The 24,145-nt window shown below is 45.0% G+C and overlaps 2 protein-coding genes across 9 annotated transcripts in view; one reads left to right on the top strand and one right to left on the bottom strand.

Annotated features, from left to right (window-relative positions):
* Window positions 1–8,858, top strand: part of DCLK2 (doublecortin like kinase 2) — a 192,952-nt gene extending 184,094 nt beyond the window's left edge. For 4 of the 8 annotated variants that reach the window (XM_049905211.1, XM_049905209.1, XM_049905208.1 and 1 more), the window contains 3 exons: window positions 428–508; window positions 1,795–1,911; window positions 7,390–8,857. In XM_049905211.1, coding sequence (XP_049761168.1) covers window positions 428–508; window positions 1,795–1,911; window positions 7,390–7,614 — 423 coding nt within the window. In that variant the 3' untranslated portion in view covers window positions 7,615–8,857. Of the gene's footprint in view, window positions 1–427; window positions 509–1,794; window positions 1,912–5,123 lie in introns of all 8 variants that reach the window. The other 4 variants (XM_049905213.1, XM_049905212.1, XR_007519809.1 and 1 more) reach the window with 3 other exon arrangements.
* A 10,380-nt stretch (window positions 8,859–19,238) lies between these two features.
* LRBA (LPS responsive beige-like anchor protein) overlaps window positions 19,239–24,145 on the bottom strand; it is a 769,624-nt gene continuing 764,717 nt past the window's right edge. Inside the window, exon 58 of the mRNA XM_049905216.1 lies at window positions 19,239–20,445. Coding sequence (XP_049761173.1) covers window positions 20,355–20,445 — 91 coding nt within the window. The 3' untranslated portion in view covers window positions 19,239–20,354. The remainder of the gene's footprint in view (window positions 20,446–24,145) is intronic.

Genomic DNA, 24,145 nt, shown 5'->3' with positions numbered 1-24,145 from the left:
ATCCTGCCACTCTCCTTTAAGCCCTACATGTTCATTCTCTCATTTATACAAGAAATATGAATTGGACACTCATTAAAATATAGGAATGAACTAATGAGACATAGGGAATTACCAAAAAGGAAAACTACTGCAGTTTCATACTGTGGAACAGTGATAATGACCAGAAGTCTTAGGGGAGACCACTTTGGTCACTCGGAAGTAGGCTAACGTGGACTCAGGAGAGACATCCTCTTCCTTCCACTTCCACTGGCACAGGCAGCTGTGTCTACATAAATGCCCTGTAAGCACTAGGCGTGTAGATGCTAACAGCTTTTTAAGTTGAAATGGTCGAGCAGCTGTGCTGGCTATTCTTTGAGTACTTGGTACAAACTCAGATTCCTATACTAACACTGGGATTCCCTTGTTCTCCCTCTTTTTTGCTTTCCAGGAATTAATCAGTCAAATGCTTCAGGTAAATGTTGAAGCTCGGTGTACTGCGGGACAAATCCTGAGTCACCCCTGGGTGTCAGTAAGTACCAGCATTTCTCAGTAAGTGAATGTCTGTAGGTTCTGTGGCCAACAGCATGCTTCCTCGCCATGGTTCACGCTCCTGCTGAGTTCTGCACATTCCACAGCGGACATGGTGCCTGCTTGTCCTCCTGAGCGAGTAGCATGAAGGCAGCTCCAGGGAGAAAGCAGCTGACGGCAGGACCCCAGAGTTTTAGACCCTGCTCTGTTGAGTGACCTGGGCAAGTCGCTGTCCCTTTCTGCATCTCAGTTGCCTCATCTGGAAAACGAAGGGGTTGGCTGGGATGCTCCTTGAGCGGCCTTTCTGCTCTCATATTCTGTAGTTCTGGGCTTTGAGATGAGCATGTTTCAGCCCCCTGAGTGCTGTGTTTTCATGCACACGGCCACAGATTTCCTGCTGCTGGACAGGGAGGCCGAGATACAGTCCGTCCCAAAGCCAAGCAGAGGGCTGGATAGACCTCCCTTTGGGCTTAGGTGGTGTCTCTGCTTTTAGGGTAAACGTGCTTCATTAAATGGTGATGGGGTGAGAGTTTGGAGGCCCTGGGTGGTGCAACAGTTAATGTACTCAGCTGCTAACTGAAAGTCCACCCAGAGATGCCTCCTGGGAAGAAAGGCCTGCTGACCTACTTCTGAAAAATCAGGCATTATGGAGCACAGTTCTGCTCTGACACGCGTGGTGCCATGAATCAGAGTCAACAGCACGGAAGCTGGTTTGGTTTGGGATTGAGTGAGAGCTTGCATTTTCCTCATTCCTGGGAGGCTCCAGGAGAGTGAAGTTAATTTATGAGCCCAGGACTTTTGTTGACTTGGGGGACTTAGGTACCCCTTCACTGCCTCACAACATCCTGACATCTGGGTCCTTGTCGCTGCTCACCTGAGCTTATATCTTAGCTCTTGGATACCACATAGCTCTGAGACTAACAACTGAATTCTTGATTAAAATAATAAACTGATAATTACTTTTGATGTTATGTGACACTTGTGCCTTGGGGGAGGGCTCAGAAGCTGGGGGGATTTCCTCCTTTGTGCATTGGAGCCTGTGCTCTCTGCTTGGCCTACTTCAGGCCTGAGGAGCAGAGCCAATGGTAGAGGGTCTCTCTGAGTACATCTGGCCACTCAATAACAATAATTTGTAATTCAAAAAAAAGATGATTGTTCCCCTAACCTGTGGCTAAGTTGGGCCCATTTAGCCAGCAGCGGAGGTGAGGTGTGACTGTAGTTAAGGAAAATAAAACTTAAACTTGAGGTTCAAAAATCATTGTATTGGTTTCTTTTTTTTTCCTGCAGGATGATGCCTCCCAGGAAAATAATATGCAAGCTGAGGTAACAGGTAAACTAAAACAGCATTTTAATAATGCGTTCCCCAAACAGAACAGTACCACTACCGGGGTCTCTGTTATCATGGTAAGTGAACTGCACACTTGTACTGTGGAAAGCTAGTGTCTGGCTTGATTGCTTGAGCCAACATTGAACCTTGTGAAGTCTATAGCCAAGAGCTTCGCTCACATGGAAGCTGGTACCTTCCATCTTCCTGGGTTCACTTCACAGATTGGCTGCTGCGTGAAGTGCACTCATCTAGCCCGACGCCCAGGGCTGGGGTGGGATTGTGCAGGTTCTGACCGAAAAACAGGTCCCTTCTCCCAGGCTCGGCCTCCAGGGCAGCTGCTTCTCCTCGTATCGCTCCCCTATCCAGAGAGGGATTCCCAAGTCCTGGTGGGATTTATGACAAGAGGAAAGATCTCCCTGCCAAATTGAAAGCTTCAAAATAGATTTTTAAGCCATGAATTACTCTTTAGGACTTGGGACAAGGAACAACCAAAGTTAAACGGATTTCATAAAAGTGAAAATATCAGTGTTTTGTAAAACAGTTTGGGGACTTTTTAAAGTGCAGAACTATATTTAAAAAAATGTTAGTTGTCAGGATGGATAAAATTTTATGAGAAATCAGTAACAGTGGTCCCTGTATTTTTTCAGACTTCCCTTTTTCCAAAATGTTTTTAAGACAGCTTATCTAAATCCATAAACACAGCAAATTAAAATAAAAATAACATGAAAGTAAATGAAGCAAAAGGGAAAATAAGGGCAGAAAAAGTAAAATTAAGCCAAAAGTCAGTCGGTACTCTGCACACTGCTCTCTGGGCCTGAGCAGTCACTGAAGTTGGGTCATAAAGAGAGCTTTGAGCATATCCCATCTCAGTTCTACCCACGCACTGCTCAGCGTACCAGGGAACAGGCTGGGGTGCCTTCACAGGGCTGGAGCTAGCCGGATCAGCTTTGCAGTCAGATTTGTAAGGTGCCTGAGTCTTAGCATCTTGACCACCCCTGACAACACTGGGGCTTGGGCAGCCCAAATGGCCACTTGGGACACTGTGGAGTCTGACCGTTACTGATGGGCCATCTCCATAGCCATGTCACTCTCACCTCAGGACAGCCCCTCACTCTCTGGGAAAGATTCTGTTTCCTGCCCCACTGGAGGGAAAAACGGTTGTTTGTTCTCATGGCACATTGTAGTCTAGGGATGTAGGGTTCAGATAGAAGCTGGTGGGAAACCACCTCCCCCCCACACACAGGTAGCACGTACACACCACACACACACACACAGACCACACATACCTCTCACACAAAACACACATACATGTACCATGCACACCACACAGATCACACACACCACACACACATACCCCTATACCACATGGACACCTCACCCCAAAACCCTCTTACATCCCCCATACCATATACACACCTACCCCCTACATACCCCCACCTCCCCTAAACCCTGTACCCCCCCACATACCATATACACCACACACACACCCCTCACACACATAACTCTCACACACACCCAGTCCCCATATACCATGTACATACACACCCCACACAGCCCCGTGCACACACACACACACCTTTGAATCTGAGGTGCTCTGATATGTTTATTGAGCATCCACCACACCGTCTGGTCTGTCATTCTCCTCTCCCGCAGGGAAGGCTGCGTGTACTTGTTCCTCCCTTATACCGACCCTGCCCCCCAAAGCATTCACCACACCACCCTCCAGCTGAAGCCTGAACTTTCAAACCGGGACTTTTGACATGGTGCAGGTCTTTGGGGGTGCTCTGTGCCAAAGTAATGGGAAGGCCTCTTGAGCTGTGGTTTTTCCTAGCATGTTAGCAGTGTTCTGCTGAAAGCCTGAGAAAGCTGGGGTTGTCGCAGAATTATAGCTGAAACACTTTGAAAAGAACCATCTAGACGGAGCCAATGGTGTGAGAACATTTTCAAATGATTCACTTCTGGAATCTAACATTAATTGGTAGGCTAAGGAGTGTGCAGCCTTGCCTTGTGCTACATTTTAAGGCAGACTCTGGTAAAATTGAGAAAAATAACATTAACATCTCACATAATATATTAACGGAAAAACCAAAAGAAGGGAGATTTAAGAAGCTGGAGGGAAACCACACACACACTAAAATTTAATAACCATATGTTAATTAAGCTTAATAGTCTTCTATGAAGAGGAAAAACCTTGCAGGACTGTGCCCAGGGCATAGGAGAGCTCACTACCGTTGCCTGGGGCACCTCTCTACTCAGAGACCTGAGAGGAGTCTGTAGCCAAAGGCGTGTGGCCAGCCCTGTCATGCCCACCTCTCGGCCAGGGTTCGCCTGGAATGGCATGGCCCTTCTACCCTATGGCCCACATAAGCTCTGTTCTAGATAATGATATTTAGACCTCCTCAGACAAAGCCTATGGTTGCGTGGGTTATAAGTGCCATTTTTCCCTTGGCTGACCAAAGGTTCAACAGTCAACTTTCAGCCCCCTAAGCTTTAACTGGATGTTTGTGTAAATGAGCAACTCTTTATTATTTGGAATTCCAGTGGTGACTATAAAAGGTTATGTGTTTAAAAGTGTGCTAAGTTGTCATTTTGAGTATGTTGGCAGGGTCGCTGTCTAACCCCACGCTCCCTACACAACTCTGCCAGTCGTTAGCTCTGAGGAACTGCTGAGTGACATGAGCCCATTTGGTACCTACAGGAGAAGTCAGTAAGGCTTGTCTGGCAGTTGCAGGTCTCAGTGGCCACAAGGCTGCCTCTGAATTTTGGCTTGTCTCCAAAAGCAGTGGCAAGGGAGAAGGCTTCCATGTGGACGCGTGCTAATTCTCACCCAGCTCAGGAAGTGGACTGCGCATGGTTGTGTGGGGGAGGCTTGCAATGCTTCTGTGTCCTTGTCATCATCCTCTTCACCAATTAATATTTGTCTGTGTTTTCTGTCCTTGGAGTCAGATGTCCTTGGAATGAAATGTTTTTCATATGAAAAGTAATTAACCACAAAATTACCCTCCCTGGTACTCAAATGTCCTCATAAATGGAGTATGTGAGGCTGATATGTTTTCCTACAGATAATAGTGGGGTTAGTGCATAAAAGCTTTGAGTTTGACTCATCAGATAACTGTTGTATGACTTAGAGAACCCTACTATTTCATGTCACCCCTGATGTTCTCTTCCCCTCAACCTGCCCCGCCCAAGTTACTGCCTGAGGCTCTCGTGAGAAAACTATAGCATACCAGTGGTAAATAAGGATGAAAGAAAATAAAGTTGATGCTGTTATCTATATTTTATTTGACAGTTTGATTTGACAGTTTGAGAGAGACTTCAGAGTTTCACTCTTTACCCTGTTGAGACTATGGGAAAACCTGAAGCAGAATCCTGGTATTAAACCTGCTGTGCTTCATCAGAGCAGCTTCTAATTCTCAGCCCCTCCTAAATCTGCATGCTTGTCTCAGATTTCTGACCCGTCCAGCTCGTAGCTTACTGGTCTGGGTCTTCCTGCACTTACACCCTCTGCAGCCAGCCAAGCACACCCTTGGAAAACTCTCATTTATTTTAATATTCTCAGCTTGCCGCACTACTTTCTTCCCCGATCAGAAGCTGGCGAGTGCAGAGAAGGAGGAGGCCACTGGTTCTCCTAAATGTTGGCTTTCACTTAGGAGAAAAAGCTTCTCTTTGTGGGTGACAGCTTTAAGACAGGTGCCTTTGTGAATGAAGGCTTTTGCTCTTTCTCCAGCTACATTTCCAAAGATGCATCATGCGAGCCTTTGGGATGAGGGAAAACTATGCTGAGGAGGTTTGAGTTTAAGAGAGGGCTGTGGTTTTAGACTACTCTTCTGTATTTTATGACTTTTCCTTAGCATACGTATGACAGTGTATTTGCAGGGGGCTCCACTGTCCACACCAGTGGGCTTATCCCAGCCCCAGTAACGAGAAGCCACCTCGTGGCAGAAAAGGGAATTACAAGCAGCCTCGTTCACTCTGCATCTTCCAGAGCTGCCTTGCAGAGGGGCGAATTAAAATGGATTGCTTTTCGTGTGCATAATGGGGGAGGGGAGGATTATACTTCCTTTCAGGGGAAAAATTGGGAATGATTTGGGTTTCTTTCCTTAATTTAAGATACAATATGTTTCAATTGTGTTGCTTCTGTTTTAAAGTAAGTCTAGTTTCTGTCCCTGCTTCTCTCCCCCCTTCTCTCTCTCTCTCTCTCTCGCCTCTCCCGCTGCCTGCATTGCTTCCCTCTGACTAGGTCCAAGGCGATGGTATGTACTAACTGCACTGCAATGCTTTGTTCTGCTGCATACACTCACGTTCTGACTACAGGGAGAGAAAAGGAGAAGTCACTCCGGCATTGTTTCCTTTGACCCAGAAGAGGCTGTGTGGTAGAAAACCGCGCACCCGTCTCTCTTCAGTCTCACTGTTGGTGGGAGCTTTGTTTTCCCTGAGGGGTGGCGGCTTTGGCCCACACTGATGCTGGGAGCTTGGCAGCTTATTAAAGGGCTATGCTGACTTTCTGATTTGGCCTTTCCACAGTTACCTCTTTTCCAGGTAATTGAAATTGTCCTTGGAAATTAGTGTTTGACCTTGGAAGGGCCTATGGAGGACACCTGTGTTACAGTTGAGACCAAGTATACTTAGGGCAGCTACACAAATCTTACAAGGCCCTTGTTTATTCGTATTTTCTCCATACTTTTTATTTTTACTGAAAGAATCTGTAGCCCATCCCCCACCCTGTCCCCAGGTAGTTCCATTGCAGAATGTCTCCTGGTCTTTGCCCCTTTTAGCTAAAGGTGCTCCTATGTTTGGAAAGCCCAGTCAGATGCAGTTGGCCAGATTTCCCTGGACAAGCAAGAACTACCTAGACTGAGTCAAAGGAGGAAAAAATGGGGAGACTAGGACTCACCTCCCAGCCAGGGTGGCTGTTTCTGCACTCCCCAAGGAGTTGAGTAGATTAAAACCTTGGGGGTGTGAGAAGCTAAAAAGGCCCCACCTGAAGAGAGGAGCAGGCAAGGAGATGGGGAGGATTTAAAAAATGATTTCTAGGGTTGCACCATATGACTTGTTGGCCTTATTGCAGGTACAGCCACTTGAGTTGTGAGGGGGTTACTAGCTCATGTGACGTGTGAGAAACTTTTCAATCTGTGGCTGAGAATTTTCTTTAGAAAAGTAAACCTTTAAAGACTGATCACTCCATAAGGTTTGCTTATTGGCTCGGGATTCTTTTTGGCTCCCAGTCTGGGGAAGAAACACTCAGAACTCAGGGGCCGCTCCCGAGCTAGAAAAGAATTCACTCAGGAGCCGCGCAGGCTCCTAGTTCCACTTTCCCTGGGCCAGGTCCTGCCTCAGGACCCATGGTTTCCACAGGTCCGGGCCGTGTTAGGAGCAGAGGCCGGGTGCAGCCCGTGCCCAGGACGAAGCACCAGAACCATCGCTTCGCCTCTAGCGAGCCGCCGGCGTTACTTCTCCTCCTCTCTTTCTGTCCGCGCATGCCCAGTCGTGCTCGCTGGTCGTGGGGGCCCGACCGAGCCGCCGCTAACGCGCTCTCTCTGCTGGTCTCTCCTCAGAACACGGCTCTAGATAAGGAGGGGCAGATTTTCTGCAGCAAGCACGGGCCCGACAGCAGCAGAGCCGCGCCGGAGCAGACCTCTCCAGCTCCTCCCCCGGCCCAGGGCTCCTCTGTGCCCGGGGCGGCCCTGCCCCCTGCCCGGCCCGCGTCTCCCACCCCGGCCTCCCCGCCCGTCGGCCCGGGCTGTGAGCGCGCAGGGACCTGGCGCCGCCACCGGGACTGAGCCTGCAGGCTTCCGCGGAGCCCGAAGCCCCTGGGCCCCGCGCCCCACCCGCTCGCTGGAAGCTCTTCTCTCCTCTCTGCTGGTCTCCTCGTCTGCTGGCCTCCCCCAGGGCTGCCTGCCGCCTCGGCCGCGTCTGGTGCTCCGGGCTCTGCCCTCCGGCTCGGGGAGTGGTGCGCGGTGTCCACTTTGGTGACAGATGCTTGGAGTGGCTCTCGTTTTCAGCCATCCGTGGTTTCAGTGTAATGGACATTTTACAGCTTTGCCAGGAGAATGTGCAGCTTTTATCCAGCATTAAATGCATTTTTATAGAAACACTGGATGAATCAAGCTCTCTACCTTATTTAAGTAAACCCGGAGCACTCCCTCTTTTCTTACAAAGAATTTACAGCTGCATTTGTCCCTTCGTGGGTGTCTTGTGAGAGGTGACGCAACACCTTCCTGTGCTGAGGCGGTTGGAGGGGACCGGCTTTCTAATGAAGAAATGGGCACCTGAGGGGACATTCTGGTCATCGCACACTGACTCCAGACCTGAGACGTGCTTCAGGGGCTGATGGAACACCACAAACTGAGGACAGTACTGGCTATTTATTTGTGCACAGACCACAGGAGAAGGTCACCTTCTTCCCTCGACATTCTGTTTTCCATCAATTCTTCCCACTATGTATTCGGAAATGCTAATGAACTTGGCCTTTGGGTTCCTTAATGAAAGGCTTGGTGCATGTGGCGTCACCCTGGCCTTGGCGGTTTCTTCTCAGCAAACCAGCTGCTAGCCGAATGGAATAAGCTAGGTTTCCTAAGCACCGCCAGAATCTCCTTTCATCAGCTGCTCTTTGGCTGGAACCAAGACCAAGGAAAGGTGTAGGATGCACAGTCAGGACTGGGGCCAGGACGGGGCCTTGGGCACCCTCTGTTATTAACCTTCTGGAAGGCTGCTGGCAGTTTTTCCTTTTTTCCCACCCCCTTGCTCTTTTTAATAATTGTATATAATCAGTGTATTTGTTTTACCTGCTCATCTTCTAAACTGGTGGGCCCTGTAGTTCATCTCATTGTTCGATTTTGCCTTCTATAAGTGTACCCAACCTGCAATAAACTCTTCCTTCTTGAGAAAAAGCAATTGGGGCTGAACAAACATTTCTGTGTCTTTGTTTTGCAAAGAATGTGTAATCAAAGCATACCTCCTTGGTCCCGGTTTCAGTAGGTGCCATGTTCTGTATTTGCTAAGTTATGGGGCTGTGAGTGGGAGAGCAACACTTAGGAAGAACACTCAGAGATGCGGAGATGTGTTGTGGTTGAACTTTGATTGATTACAGGTGTGGGAAGTCACGCACCATAAGCTCAAGAAGGCTCATTGCCTCCGTGTTGATTCTGAGTCATGGCAACCCCATGTGTTAAGGAGTAGAACTACCTCCATAGGGTTTTCTTGGCTATAATCTTTATGGAAGCAAATCGCCAGGACTTTGTTCCATGGCACCACTGGGTGTATTTGAACCACCAACCTTTAGGTTAGTAGTTCACAGCAAACTGTTTGTACCACCCAGGGACCTTAAGCTCAAGAATTGTTGTTAGGTGCTGTCGAATTGGTTTTGACTCACCGCCTCACAACGGCCCTATGTACAACAGAAAGAAACACCGCTTGGTCTTGTACCATCTTCACAATTGTTGCTATGTTTGAACCCATTGTTGCAACCACTGTGTCAGTCCATCTGGTTGAGGGTCTTCCTCTTTTTTGCTGACCCTCCACTTTACCAAGAATGATGTCTTTTTCCAGGGACTGGTCCTCCTCATAATATGCCCAAAGTACATCCTTGCTTCCAAGGAGCATTCTGGCTGTACTTCTTCTAAGACAGATTGGCTTATTTATTCTTCTGGCAGTCCAGGGCATATTCAGTATTCTTTGCCAACACCATAATTCAAAGGCATCAATTCTTCTTTGGTCTTCTTATTCATTATCTAGCTTTCCCATGCATATGAGGCGATAGAAAAAATCATGGCTTGGGTCAGGCGCACCTTAGTCCTCAACGTGACATCTTTGCTTTTCAGCACTTTAAAGACCTCTTTTGCAGCAGATTTGCCCAGTGCAGTACATTGTTTGATTTCTAGACTGCTGCTTCCATGGTCATTGATCGCGGATCCAAATAAAATGCAATCCTTGACAACTGAAATGTTTTTTTCCATTTATCGTGATGTTGCTTATTGGTCTGGTTGTGAGGATTTTTGTTTTCTTTATGTTGAAATATAATCCATACTTCAGGCTGTAGTCTTTGATCTTCATCAGGAAGTGCTTCGAGTCCTCTTTGTTTTCAGTAAGCAAGGTTGTGTCATCTGCATATCAGAGGTTGCTTCTGCCTTCCTCATATAGTGCATTGTATGGATTAAATTGTGTCCCCCCCAAATTGTGTGTCAACTTGGCTATGCCATGATTCCCAGTATTGTGTGTTTGTCCACCATTTTGTCATCTGTTGTGATTTTCCTATGTGTTGTAAATCTTGCCTCTATGATATTAATGAGGCAGGATTAGAGGCAGTTACGTTAATGAGGCAGGACTAGAGGCAGTTACGTTAATGAGGCAGGACTCAATGTACAAGATTAGGTTGTATCTTGAGTCAGTCTCTTTTGAGATACAATAGAAGTGATCAGAGAGACGGTGGACCTAAATACCACCAAGAAAGAAGCACCAGGAGTGTAGCGCGTTCCTTGGATCCAGGGTCCCTGTGCTGAGAAGCTCCCAGACCAGGGAAGATTGATGACAAGAACTTCCCCCAAGAGCCAACACAGAGAGAAAGCCTTGCCCTGGAGCTGGTACCCTGAATTCAGACTTCTACCCCTCTAGCCTGTGAAAGAATAAACTTCTGTTTGTTAAAGCCATCCACTTGTGATATTTTTGTTATAGCAGCACTAGATAACTAAGACATCTAGCTTCTTGGATTATTTGCTCAGTATACAGACTGAAAAGTATGGTGAAAGGATACAGCCCTGACACACATCTTCCTGATTTTAAACCACACAGTGTCCCCTTGTTCTGTTCTTGGCATTGTACAGGTTCCACATGAGCACGATTAAGTGTTCTGGAATTCCTGTTTTACCCACTGTTATCTGTGATTTGTTATGATCCACGTATTCGAATGCCTTTGCATAGTTAATAAAACACATGTAAATATTTTTCTGTTATTTTGTGTTTTCAGCCAAGATCCATATGACATCAGCAATGATATCCCTCGTTCCATATCCTCTTTTGAATCTGGCTTGAATTTTTGGCAGTTCCCTGTTGATGTACAGCTGCGACCATTTTTTAATTACTTTCAGCAAAATTTTACTTGCGTGTGATATTAACGATATTGTTTGATAATTTCTGCATTCTGCTGGATCATCTTTCTTTGAAACGTGCACAGATATGGATCTCTTCCAGTCACTTGGCTAGGTAGCTGTCTTCCAAATTTCTTGGCATAGATAAGTGAGCACCTCCAAATGCTGCAACCATTTGTTGAAACATCTCAATGGGTGTTTCATCAATTCCTGGAGCCTTGTTTTTCACCAGTGCCTTCAGTGCAGCTTGGACTTCTTCCTTCAGTACCATCGATTCTTGATCATATGCCACCTCCTGAAAAGGGTGAACGTCTACCAGTTCTTTCCGGTACAGTGACTCTGTGTATTCCTTCGTCGTCTTTTGCTGCTTCCTGTGTTGTTCAAAATTTTGCCCATAAAAAGAATCCTTCAAAATTGCGGTCCAAGGCTTGATTTTGTTCTTCAGTTTTTTCATCTTGAGAAATGCTGAACATGTTCTTCCCTTTTGGTTTTCTAACTCCAGGTCTTTGCACATATTGTTATAATACTTTATTTTGACTTCTCCAGCTGCCTTTTGAAAATTTCTGTTCAGCTCTTTTAATGTCATTTCTTCAATTTGCTTTAGTTACTCTACATTCAAGAGCAAGTTTCGGAGTCAGGTTTCAGCTCAAGAATAAATAGGGGTTATTACTTTGGTGCAAACGATGGAGTGCTTAGCTGCTAATCAAAAGGTTGGAGGTTCAAGTTCACCCAGATGCACCTTGGAAGAAAGGCCTGACAGTCTACTTCCAAAAAATCAGCCATTGAAAACCCCACGGAGCACAGTTCTACTCTGATAGACACATGGAGTCGCCATGAGTTGGAGTCAACTCTACAGCAGCTGGAAAGAGTATGATGCATAAAGGAAGTTTATGGAACCGTGGCAAGAAAGTCATCCTTTATAGGAACTAGGGAGCTAAGGGCAGCTGTCCCCCTTGTTTTTCTTTCTCTCAGAGGTCATGCGGCCTCTTATCTGCTTCTTCCGGTGTATCACAAGGTACAGCTTCTCTTCAAGGCTCTTTCTCTTCCCTCATAACATCTGCTTGCCTGTGGCTCTGCCTTACCCTTGTGCCGTCTCTGTCCCCAACTCTTCAGGGCCTTGCATTTCCAGGGCTTGACACCATCTAACTTGGCCCTGGATGTCTTAGTTCAAATTGCTGAAGGAATGAGATGATTTGATTGGTTGCTGAGGCTGTGTGATGGTGTTACCCTGATCCACTCAGCTGTGGCCAGCCCATACCCGAGGCAGAGACAGGCTGCAGGAGAAGGGAAGTTTCAGAAAAGCTCAGGTGTGCCAGTTTAGAATATTCTGCCTGTGTCTCTCCTTCACTGACTCACCAAAGAACAACCATTTTCAGAGTTTCCAATGGAAATAATTTTGTTAATAGAAGGGAAGTGTTAATGTAAAGGAACAAAGAAAAAAAGAAGTGTGATGGACGAGGACTCCAACACAGACAGAAACCCTGTCCATCCCTGAACTGCTGAAGACTTAAACGGCAGGACAGGATCCGCTACTGGTACAGCACAGGCTCCCGCCCTCTGTGCACTCTTGATGGCCTAGGACATGGTGGGCGAGGATGGGATGGAGACAGGAGGTATCATTAGCGGGGTGTACCAGCACTGGCTTCAGGTCCTTTTGTAATGACCTTAATCTCACAGAAACCTGGAGAAGATCAGAGTGTTAAAGGGGCAGAGCAAGAATTTAGGTAACATGTCCAAGGTTGTAGACCCAGCAGGAGACGGAGCCAAGATGCACATTTAGGTTCTACTCCTCTGGGTGTCTGTTATCCAGGGGAAACCAAGGCCTGGGGGTGAGCGGTGATCCAAGTAACATTCCTAAATAAAGGTTCCAGTGCCACAAGCAGGTTGTTCGTTTGTTCACTCTCTTAGCAAACATCTATTGAGCTCTTATTCTATGTTCAGAATGCAAATTAAATCCAGGTACCTAATTGTTGGAGTCCTCAGATCCTGTTCCGTGAGAATAACATGTAGTTCTTAGTTATTTGCTGACTTGAGCTGATAATGAATGTTTAAAGAAATTGATGAAATGGGGGTAGAAAAAGGGAAGTGGTCACCTGCTAAAGCCATGGTGGGGAGTCTTCTGGATTCAGTAGTTGGGCCCAAGGAGTCTCTGGAATTTTTTTCCAAAGGGGTTGCTATGACAGAAATATATGGAACATATGGGTGAATGCATATTTGGAAAACTTCCCCAGAAGATTTCCATGAGGTAAGATGGTGAAACATGAACTAGGAGATGGTGAGGATGGTTCAGGACAGATTAACCATCTTGAACAATTGCTAATGGATATTCTCATCTTGGAGACAGAGCCCTAGAGTAGGGCTGTCCCAAGGAAACACAATGCAAGCTACCTAATTTTAAAAAGTTCCTAGTACTACGTTAACAAAAATAAAAGGGAATGGGCGAAATTAATTTTAATAGTATATTTTATTTAACCTAACATATGAAAGTATTTCCCAAATATTATTTCAATATGTAGGCAATATATCTATATAGGCAACATATCTATATTATATATAGAGATATATATATATCATTGAGATATTTTACATTCTTTTCTCATTTGTACTAAGCCTTCAAAATCTGGTGTATATTTACAGCACATCCCAGCCTGGACTAGACACATTGCAGGTGCGTAGCAGCCAAATGTGGCAAGCAACTTTGCATGGTGCAGCTCTCGAGACGGCCACCAGCTCTCAGTCTCTGCCCTTATCATGGTCAAGCCTTTTTTTTTTAGCATGTCATGTGAAAACAATATAGAGAGAGTGCTTATCCATTGTTTTGTGGGCACAAAATGGAATGGATTTATTTCAAATTACCTCAGCAGGTTAGAACATGGATCCAAACCTATGACATAAAGTCTTGCGTTCTTATTGCACAACTACCCAACGCCTTGACATGCACTGCTTCATGTGAGGGTTCTGGGGTCAGAGGATTTTAGATGATTCAGTAGGCGCCAGCACAGCTGCTTAAATGGTGACAGTCACAAACGACAGCATGAGAAGTCTGTGCAGATCATGAGCAGTGGTAGCCAGGTATAGTCAGAGCCCACACTCTGGGTAGAATTCTGTGCTGGGTGCCTCCACCACTTGGTGCAGACAGGGCAGTGATCATCCTACAGAGGGCAACTGGAAGGGGGAGGGGTCCGAAGCTCTGGCAGTCAAAAGACGGGTGGAAAAACTGTCTGTAGAGGACTTGTTGCTGTGTGCCATCAAGTTGATTCCGACTCATAGTGACCTGATGGGACTGACCCCATAGGGCTTCCAAAGAGTGGCTGGTGGATTTGAACTGCTGACCTTTTTGTTAACAGGTGTAGCTCTTAACCATTGCGCCACCAGGGCTCCTAGTTAGGAAGAAAAAAAAGGGGCACATTTGCTAGATGTCTTTCGCTGCGTGAAGGACTGTTCTCAGAAGGGGCTGCAGATTTATCTGAATTGCCCTAGATGTGGGCCCAAGGTCAGGGGTGGGAGGTTCAGGGGTCAGGTCTCAGTGCCAAGCTGGAGACAGATTCTTAACAGAGCTGCCCTGTGACAGCTGCTTTGTAAAGGAATGGTAACCCAGTTCTTGGAAATAATCATCACTGAAGTTTACAGAGTATTTAACCCTATTGCCACAGACCTCAGAGGTATATATTAATATCCCCACTGATGATGTAAGGAAACTCAGAACGGTCACTTAGCTCATCCAAGGTTGCTGGAGCTGGGCCTTGCTTCTTCTGACCCCCAGGGAGATGCCCCCATAACTAGGCTGCCCCCCTAAGTGGTCAGAGCTGTCTTAGAGGGGATGCCCATGTCATTAGGTGGGAGAGGGGGAGATGCCTGGCAAAGTGGTAGGTAGTCTAGGAGGTGAGGAAGTTACCAGAAGTAGTGGCATGTGAATCCTGTGACTATTTAGATCTGAGAGAGTTAAGTATTTCCTTCAGAGGGATGCTGGTGTGTTCAGCTTTGGTTAGTTTTTTTTTTTATTTTAATTTTGTGCTTTAAGTGAAAGCTTACAAATCAAGTCAGTCTCTCACACAAAAACATATACACCTTGCTACATACTCCCAATTGCTCTCCCCCTAATGAGACAGCCTGCTCCCTCCCTCCACTCTCTCTTTTCGTGTCCATTTCACCAGCTTCTAATCCCCTCTACCCTCTCAACTCCCCTCCGGGCAGGAGATGCCAACATAGTCTCAAGTGTCTACCTGATCCAGGAAGCTCACTTCTCACCAGCATCCCTCTCCAACCCACTGTCCAGTCCAATCCATGTCTGAACAGTTGGCTTCGGGAATGGTTCCTGTCCTAGGGTAACAGAAGGTCTGGGGGTCATGACCACCAGGGTCTTTCCAGTCTCAGTCAGACCATTAAGTCTGGTATTTCTATGAGAATCTGGGGTCTGCATCCCTCTGCTCTCCTGGTCCCTCAAGGGTTCTCTGTTGTGTTCCCTGTCAGGGCAGTCATCAGTTATAGCTGGGCACCATCTAGCTCTTCAGGTTTCAGGCTGATGTAGTCTCTGGTTTATGTGGCCCTTCCTGTCTCTTGGGCTCATAATTACCTTGTGTCCTTGGTGTTCTTCATTCTTCTTTGATCCAGGTGGGTTGAGACCAATTGATGCATCTTAGATGGCCGCTTGCTAGCATTTAAGACCCCAAGACACCTCTTTCCAAGGTGGGATGCACAACGTTTTTCTTAATAGATTTTATTATGCCAGTTGACTTAGATGTCCCCTGAAACCATGGTCCCGCTATGCTGGCCTTTGAAGCATTCAGTTTATTCCGGAAACTTCTTTGCTTTTGGTTAGCTTTGGTTAGTTTTTGCTGATGAGTTTCAAGGTGCTGACTTTTAAAACTCAGAGTCTTGAGCTCAAAGACAGTTTGCTGTGGAAATGTCTGGCCATCACTGAATGGCTGAGGGGAATAAAAGGGTGTACCTGGTATTTTTTTTTTTTACCTGGTATAGACGTCATCAAAGACTTTGTTTCAAACATAGACAAGCCTTTCATTTTGGACAGAGCTGGACACCGGGGGCCTTCAGTGTGGTCAGAATGGCCTCATTGTGGGGGTTGAGTGTGGTGAATTGTGAGGATGGGACAACCATCAGTGGAAATAACACAAACCTGCCCCAAACCAAACCAGCTGCTGTCCAGTCAATTCTGACTCATAGAGTTCCACAGGACAAAGTAAAACTGCCCCATAGGGTTTCCAAGGCTGTAGTCTTTATGGGAGCTGACTCACTGTGCCACACCCAAAATCTTGTTTCTGGAAAAGAAAAATTATTGCTGAACTTAGAGACAGAAAAATAATTCACTTCATGGCTGTGGAATATGACCCCTGAGGTCTCCAAGGTCTCCAACTTCACCGGAACGGTTGTGGATTGCCTTCTTCCGTGTCCAGAGGAGCAATCTGTCTCAAGGAAGATAGCTTGCCTAAAGGCCAAACCACACTCATTTTCATTAGAAAGAAAAATGTGAAGTGCCTCATCTGGGTAATCTGCATTTCTGGTTCATAGAACAAGGGCCAGAGAGATGTGTCAGTGTCAGTAGTAGCCTTGCGTTTTTAAAGTGATCTCGTGACTTCCAGGGACCCAAGAAATATGGTAAAATCCCTGGGGAGACGCATTATGAGCTCAACTTTTCTAATCTGTCTAAAAGAAAAATGGTGTTGCATGTTTCTCCCACTCATGAGAACAGAAGAAAACATTTTTTTTTTTTTGCTGTTTTATGGTCTTTTGCTTCCTCCTAAGAAGCAGGAAGTTCTGAAACATTGCAGCATCCTTGCTTCTGCTGCAAGCCCCTCATAAGGCAGGAACTGGCAATTAGAGGCACTGGCATTATCTATGGGAGCCCTGGTGGCAGAGTGGTTAAGAGCCACGGCTGCTAACCAAAAGGCTGGCAGTTCAAATCCACCAGTTGTTTCTTGGAAACTCTATGGGACAGTTCTATTCTGTCCTATAGGGTCGCTATGAGTCGACTCGACAGCAGTGGGTTTGTGTATGGGTATGGGAGTCCCTGGGTGGTGCAAATGATTAACATGCTGGACTACTAACCAAGAGATTGGAGGTTTGAGTCTACACAGAGGCACCTGAAAAGGAAGGCCTGGTAAAAAATCAGCTAGGAGCACAGTTCAACTCTGACATGACAGATGGAGTTGCCATGAACCAGAATCAACTTGATGACAATGGGGAAAGAAAAGGCTATGCAGATTTTGGAATTTAAGGCATGTCCCCCTTCCTTCCCTGTTTATAGATGTGGTTTGGCCTAATCCGATTTTACCTGATGAAGTGAGGCTGTGGGGCTGTCTGCTACTCTATACTCTACATATACACATGCACACACACACATACACACACATGGGTGCCACAACTTCTCCAACTGCTTACATGAAAGACATTTGTGCTTCTTGATCCAGAAGTGGCCTGTGTCATTGGTCTGCTGCCTTCATTAGTGACACAGCAGGAAGGACCAAACCAGGCCCATTATTTGCATGGCCAGGAGCTCTTGAAATTACATCCAGTGAAAACCTATCAAAGATACCTAATGAAAATCTCTATCCTGACAAGTATCTTGGTAGATCTAAATTGCCACACACTGTTTAATTCAGTCATGTTTGCTAAGAGCAGCTGTGGAGAGTCTCGAGTTTTCTCAGGCTGCAAGGCTTGCTGAGAAGGGCGAACAGTGGATGTCGGAGCCTGGCATTCCCTGGCCATCTCATGTAAACTTGGCTCAAGTGGCCACTGCCATCTTACTGCCCCTCTGATGATGGTGGTGTGAGGACACTGAATGAACAAGAGCAGCCCCAGGATAAGATCTTGACTGTTGTCCTACCTACAGCTGCTCGTGGTTCCCAGGCAAGATATTTTGAATCTTCCTGTTTTGTATGCTAAGTAGAACTGAAATGTGATGAGATTTCAAGGGGCAAATTGGTTATTTTTATTGTATTTAATTTATAAAAAAATATCTATGGGTGTTTGGCATATTTTGGGATAGGATTTTGTGAGTGAGTTGTCTACAAGTTTGTGTCTGGGGGTCAGTTTTCATGTTCTCTATTTTCTGAGTCCTTGTGCTTTCTCCCCAGAGATCTAGTAGTATTTCTTAAACTACAGAGCTTCAAGGACATGACTGGTTATATGTCAACATGAGTCAGTTCTATGGAGAGAAAAATCTGAATTTCTTGAGGTGATGCGGTTTTAAACCAGCTTTAAGTTACTGTATGTAAACCAAACACGTACTTTCAGCCACTGCTCCGCTTAGCGATGTGCCAGCATTTCCCTTCCGTTCTAGGTCACTCTATTTCATCAGAAAACTACCTCTACTTTGACTTTTTTTCCTGATTGGTTTACATTTATTTGCATTAATGGTTTTGTTTTTATTTAAAGGAGTTAAACTTGGATAAAATAAGTGAATGTTAAGTCCTAAAAAATACCATACTAAACAAAAAAACCAAAACCCATTGCCGTCTAGTTGATTCCAACTCATAGAAACCCTATAGGACAGAGTAGAGCGCCTGGTAGACTTGACCTGCTGACTTTTTGGTTAGCAGTCATAGCTCTTAACCACTACTCCACCAGGGTTTCCCCATACTAAACAGATTCTGTCATAAAGAAGCCCTTGTGTTGATGTCAGCTACATTGTTTTATGAAGTATTACTTGTGTTTTGCTTAATTTTCCATAATTTTAGGATGTAAGTTTTAAAAGAATGAAGGCAGTGGAGGCACTGAATATTTCTAGGTTCCCAGAGGAACCTGCCTATTAACCTTGCAATAGGCTTCTTACGGTGAGGTAAAGTATCATGTGTCTGGCATATATATGACTTAGGTATGGCTGATTTTCTTCTACCGTTTTCTGTAAAGTTTCCAAAATATCATATTTGCCTCAGAGTTAATACTGGTGAGGTGGTTTGGTCAGTGAATTTGCCAGTAACTTAGGGTATTTGATTCTAAGAAATTCTTTCCCTCCCTCTCTCCTGCATCATACTATCTATTTCCCTTCCTAATGGTTTATAAAATAATGGTACATTGCAGACAAAATGATAAGGTCCCTTATTTTGTCACTTCTCAGATACAGGTCTAGTTTTCCTATTTGGGGAAGTCAAACAAGATGGAGACTTCAGCCAGAGAAGGCCCATCTTCCTGCTTTCATTCAAGGAAGTCTGTCTCTTAATGGTTATTGATCAAAATCATGACTAAACCAGAGTTTGGCGATTTCTTTGCAAATAACTGTTTTATCAGTATTTAAGAGTTACGAGTAAAAAAGATAATTCCAGCAATTCAATTACAATTACCATTTTATTCACTTTTTCTATCAACTTCTGTTTCTCCATTGCAAATCTTTGCATTTAAAGAATAGATGAATGTGTAGGGGAAGAAAAACGAGACCTCTATAAGTTGGAAGAGAAATAGAGATGGAGTGTCAGTTTCAACTCAAAGTTCACAACATACAAAGAATTTATTTATGCAATACAGACTTTTCTCAAATATTTTCCACAGAATTCCACACAGCAATCTACTAGAAAAGTAGAAGTATACAACACCAAAATAACATTGTTTCATAGTACAAATTGCTAATCAAAAAAGGAAGGTGTAGACAGTTTAATAACAAAAGGAGTAAGATGGGTGTTGCTTAATACAGCACCTGGTAGCCTCTGTTCTCAAACCCAGGGTACGGCCACCCAGCCTGGGTGGCTCCACCTCGGATCATGGCCACGGCCAACCCTCAAGGGCAAGCTTTGGTACTTGCATTGACTTTAAAAGTGAATGAAACAAAGTTGTGAGTCCGAGACCATTTCCATCATTTGGGTGTGCTATAAAGATAGGTCAGGGAAAAAAACTGTAGATATTTCACACTTGCTGTAACATTAGATTCTTTGTTAACCATATAATAAAATAACCTCCCTCAAACCATAATTTCCTAGGTATGCTTAAACAATAATATTGATAGAAATAATTCATTGCGATGTTTTAAATTACATTTACCATAATTTTAACATTGCTAAAGAAGTACAACTGTTATGGAAAAAAGTACAGCATAAAACCCCCCATCCCAGTATCTAACCCATTTCCCTGTTGTTAAAATCACGCATCTCAAGATTATAGAGAAATGGGAAAGGTTTCTTCATAATATAGCCACAATTAGTCGGCTTTCTCACCTCATTGTAAGTTTTCATAATTGGTGAAAATAGACTTCTCATTATGACTAAAAATATAGATTTTTGAAAACTACAGAACCCAGCAGCCAGTTTTCTGCTTTGCTATTCCCCCCCCAAAAAGTCAAGCAAAGTCTACAAAAATAGCAATTAACTTTAAAAAATATTTTGCTTCTTAGAGCAAATTGAAGTTACATTCAGATGTAATAGCTATTTCTAAGAGAACGATGCTGGGGTACTTCCCCTGCCCAGTGCGGGCAGGGCCGACGCGCTGACTCCTCAGTAGCGGGTTTGGTATTCGTGATGCCACCGGTTAAAGTCATTGTAGAAGAGGACGATGCTCCCTGAGGCCATGCCGGAAATGATGCACCTGGGGAAGCACAGCAGATGGAGGTTTGTTTACAAGCCTGCTTCTTTCCAGGGCCCTGCTCCTACAGAACTGCCCTCCCTCAGTCCACAAGGTAACTGGAGAAGCTGGCAGAAAGCCTGCATTTGTGAGAACTCAGGTGCTGTTCTGATGACGAGAATGCCATCCTGAGGAAGCTTGGGGTGCTGTCTCCTCCTGATGCTCTGCAAGGACCCAAGCCACAGCTTGATTTTTCACTGAAAGGGCAGGTGTGGGCAGGAGTGGGGTGCAGGATGAACAGCCTCTGTCGTTTCTAAGGGGCTGGGCTGGCCTGGCAGGAGGGCCTGGCCTTTATAGTGGCGTCAGAATCAAAGAAAAGCATCACGATCTCAGAGTATTTGCTTGTGCAAGCAGCAGCAATCAAGTGACAGGGATCACCTCTGACAAGTAGATGCTCTGTGAGGAGCATGAAGGCAGAGGGCTGACCATGATTTGGCCAGGCTGCCCTCTTCAAAGGACTATTCTGTGTCCATTACACTCTGGGTGGAGGCCTAGTCCTCAGAACACAGGAACCTACTGAATGACACTGAAGACAGAGCCGCTGCTGGCATCTGTCCTTGAGAAGGCAGCAGTGGGGACAATGAGATGAAAGCAGTAGGGCGGGCAGTTGAGGGGCGCCTCTCTCAGAGCTGCTGTGAGGCCGAGCCCACGGCCTTAGCCCTTCCTCTGCAGGGTGGCCAGGATCAGCCCTTAGAGGTGAAGTCATATTCAATATCCTTCCTGTACCTCACATTAGAATTAGGAACTAAAATAAGGGACTGAGTATTAAGAGTAAATAAGGTGCCAGACAAAGATGACCCTCCCCAAATTTACCACGGGGGTGGGGGGGGGGGGTTAAGAAATAAGCCAAGGTGCTCAGCCGAGTCCTCAGGCACAAAGACGAAGGCATTTTACATTAAACATGTTTACAGCTCTGAAAAAAAATTCGTGATTTAGCTGAAAATTTACAGAGCAAATTAGTTTCTCATTGAACAGTTAATACACGAATTGTTTTGTGGCACTGGTTGTCAACCCCACAATGTGTCAACACTTTCCTCTTCTCCACCCCAGGTTCTCATCTTTGCTTTTGGGCTAGTGTGCCCATTAGTCTCGTATACATGATTGAACTATGAAGCACGATCTTCACGTGTGTTATTGCTGGTTATATAAAAAAACTTGTTGCTGTCAAGTCGATTCCAACTCACAGTGACCCTGTGTAGACCTGTCTATGTATAAACCCACCCCAGTGCCGTCGAGTCTGTCCATATATAGATCTGTCTAATCTTTGGGTAAAGGGTAAACCTTAGGAGTGACTTCAGTACTGAGTTAAAAGGGTATCTGGGGGGCCATACTCTTGGCGGTTTCTCCCACCTCAGACCAGCAAACCTGTTTTTTTTGTGTGTGAGTGAATTTGAATTTTGTTCGACATTTTTCTCCTGCTCTGTCCAGGACCCACTATTGTGATCCCTGCCAGAGCAGTCAGTAGTGGTAACTGGGCACCATCTAGCTGTTATGGGCTCAGTCTGGTGGAGGTTGCCATAGTTGTGGTTCATTAATCCTTGGACTACTCTTTCCCTTGTATCTTTGGTCTTCTTCATTCTCCTTTGCTCCGGCCGGAAGGGGACCAGTAGCTGTATCTCAGGTGGCTGTTCACAGGCTTTTAAGACCCAGTCACTATTCACCACAGACGTAGAACATTTTCTTTACAGACTATGTTATGCCAGTTGAGACAGATGTCCCCAAGACCACGGTCCCCAGCTCTCTGTCCAGAGGCTTGTTCTTGTTCTCTCAGAGTGTTTGGATGTGTCCGTGAAGTTTCTATGACTTTGCCCTGGTCAGGTTGTGTTGACTTTCCCACTATTGTGTACTGTCTTACCCTTCACCAAAGTTACCACCTACCTACTATCTAGTTAGTGTTTTTCCTTCCCCACCCCTCCTCTCCCTCGTAGCCATCAAAGATTGTTTCTTTCTGTGTGGAAACATTTTCATGTGTTTTTATAGTAGTGGTCTCATACAGTATTTGTTCTTTTGTGATTGACTTATTTCACTAAGCATAATACCCTCCAGATCCTTCCATGTTGTGAGATGTTTCACGGATTCATCATTGTTCTTTATCACTGCAGAATACTCCATTGTGTGTTTGTTTATCCATTCATCTGTTGATGGGCACTTAGGTTGTTTCCATTTTTTCCTATTGGGAATAATGCTACAGTGAACATGGGTGTGCACATGTCTATTCATGGGATGGCTCTTCTATCTCTAGGATATATTCCTAGGAGTGGGATTGCTGGATCTTATGGCATTTCTATTTCTAGCTTTTGAAGGAAGTGCCATATTGTTTTCCAAAATGGTTGTACCATTTTACATTCCAACCAGCAGTGTATAAGAGTTCCAATCTCCTTACAACCTCTCCAACATATGTTATTTTCTGTTTTGCTTTTTTTTATTTGTGACAATAATGTCAGAGTGAGATGCTATCTCATTGTAGTTTTGATTTGCGTTACTCTAATGACTAATGATTGTGAGCATTTCCTTATGTATCTGTTAGCCACCTGTCATGGATTGAATTGTGTCCCCCTAAAAATATGTGTCAACTTGGTTAGGTCATGATTCCCAGTATTGTGTGGTTGTCCTCCATTTTGTGATTGTAATTTTATGCTAAAGAGGATTAGGGTAGGATTGTAAACACCACCCTTGCTCAGGTTACCTCCTCAATCTGATCAATGTAAAGGGAGTTTCCCTGGGGTGGGGCCCATACCACCTTTTCTCCCTCAAGAGATAAAAGGGAAGCAAGCAGAGAACTGGGGACTTAATACCTCCAAGAAAGCAGCACCAGGAGCACAGAGCGTCCTTTGGACCCAGGGTCCCCATGCCTGAGAAATTCCTTGACCAGGGGAAGATTGAGGACAAGGACCTTCCTCCAGAGCTGACAAAGAGAGAAAGCCTTCCCCTGGAGCTGACACCCTGAATTAGGACTTATAACCTACTAGACTGTGAGAGAATAAATTTCTCTTTGTTAAAGTCATCTACTTTTAGGTATTTCTGTTATAGCAGCACTAGATAACTAAGACACCACCTGAATGTCTTCTTTGGTGAAGTGTCTGTTCCTATCCTTTGCCCATTTTTTAACAGGATTATTTGTCTTTTTGTTGTAGAGGTGTTGGATTTTCCTATGGATTGTAGAGATTAGACCTTTGTTGGATATGTCAGAGCCCAAATTTTTTTCCCAGTCTGTACGGTCTGTTTTTACTCTTTTGGTGAAGTCTTTTGATGAGTGTGTTTAATTTTTAGGAGATCTCATTTATCTAGCTTATCTTCTGGTGTTTGTGTATTGTTAATTATGCTTTGTATGCTGTTTATGGCATATATTAGAGCCCCTAGTGTTGACACTACTTTTTCTTCCATGGTCTTTATTATTTTTGGTTTTATAGTTAGGTCTTTGACCTGTTTTGAATTAGTTTTTGGATATGGTGTGAGGTAGGGATCTTGTTTCTTTTTTTTTTTTTTTTTGCAGATGGACATCCTGTTTTGCTAGAACCATTTGTTAAAAAGTGTTTTTTCCCCATTTAATGGACTTTGGGCCTTTGTCAAAGATCAGGCGGCCGTAGGTAGATGGATTTACATCTGGGTTCTTGATTCTGTTTCATTAGTCAATGTGTCTGTCATTTTACCAGTACCAGGCTGT

Source organism: Elephas maximus, chromosome 13 (genome assembly GCF_024166365.1).
Source record: "Elephas maximus indicus isolate mEleMax1 chromosome 13, mEleMax1 primary haplotype, whole genome shotgun sequence".
In the NCBI taxonomy this organism is placed as follows: Eukaryota; Metazoa; Chordata; class Mammalia; order Proboscidea; family Elephantidae; genus Elephas; species Elephas maximus.
The sequence above is the reverse complement of the archived record's forward strand: the minus strand, read 5'-3'. Positions and strand labels throughout refer to the sequence as shown.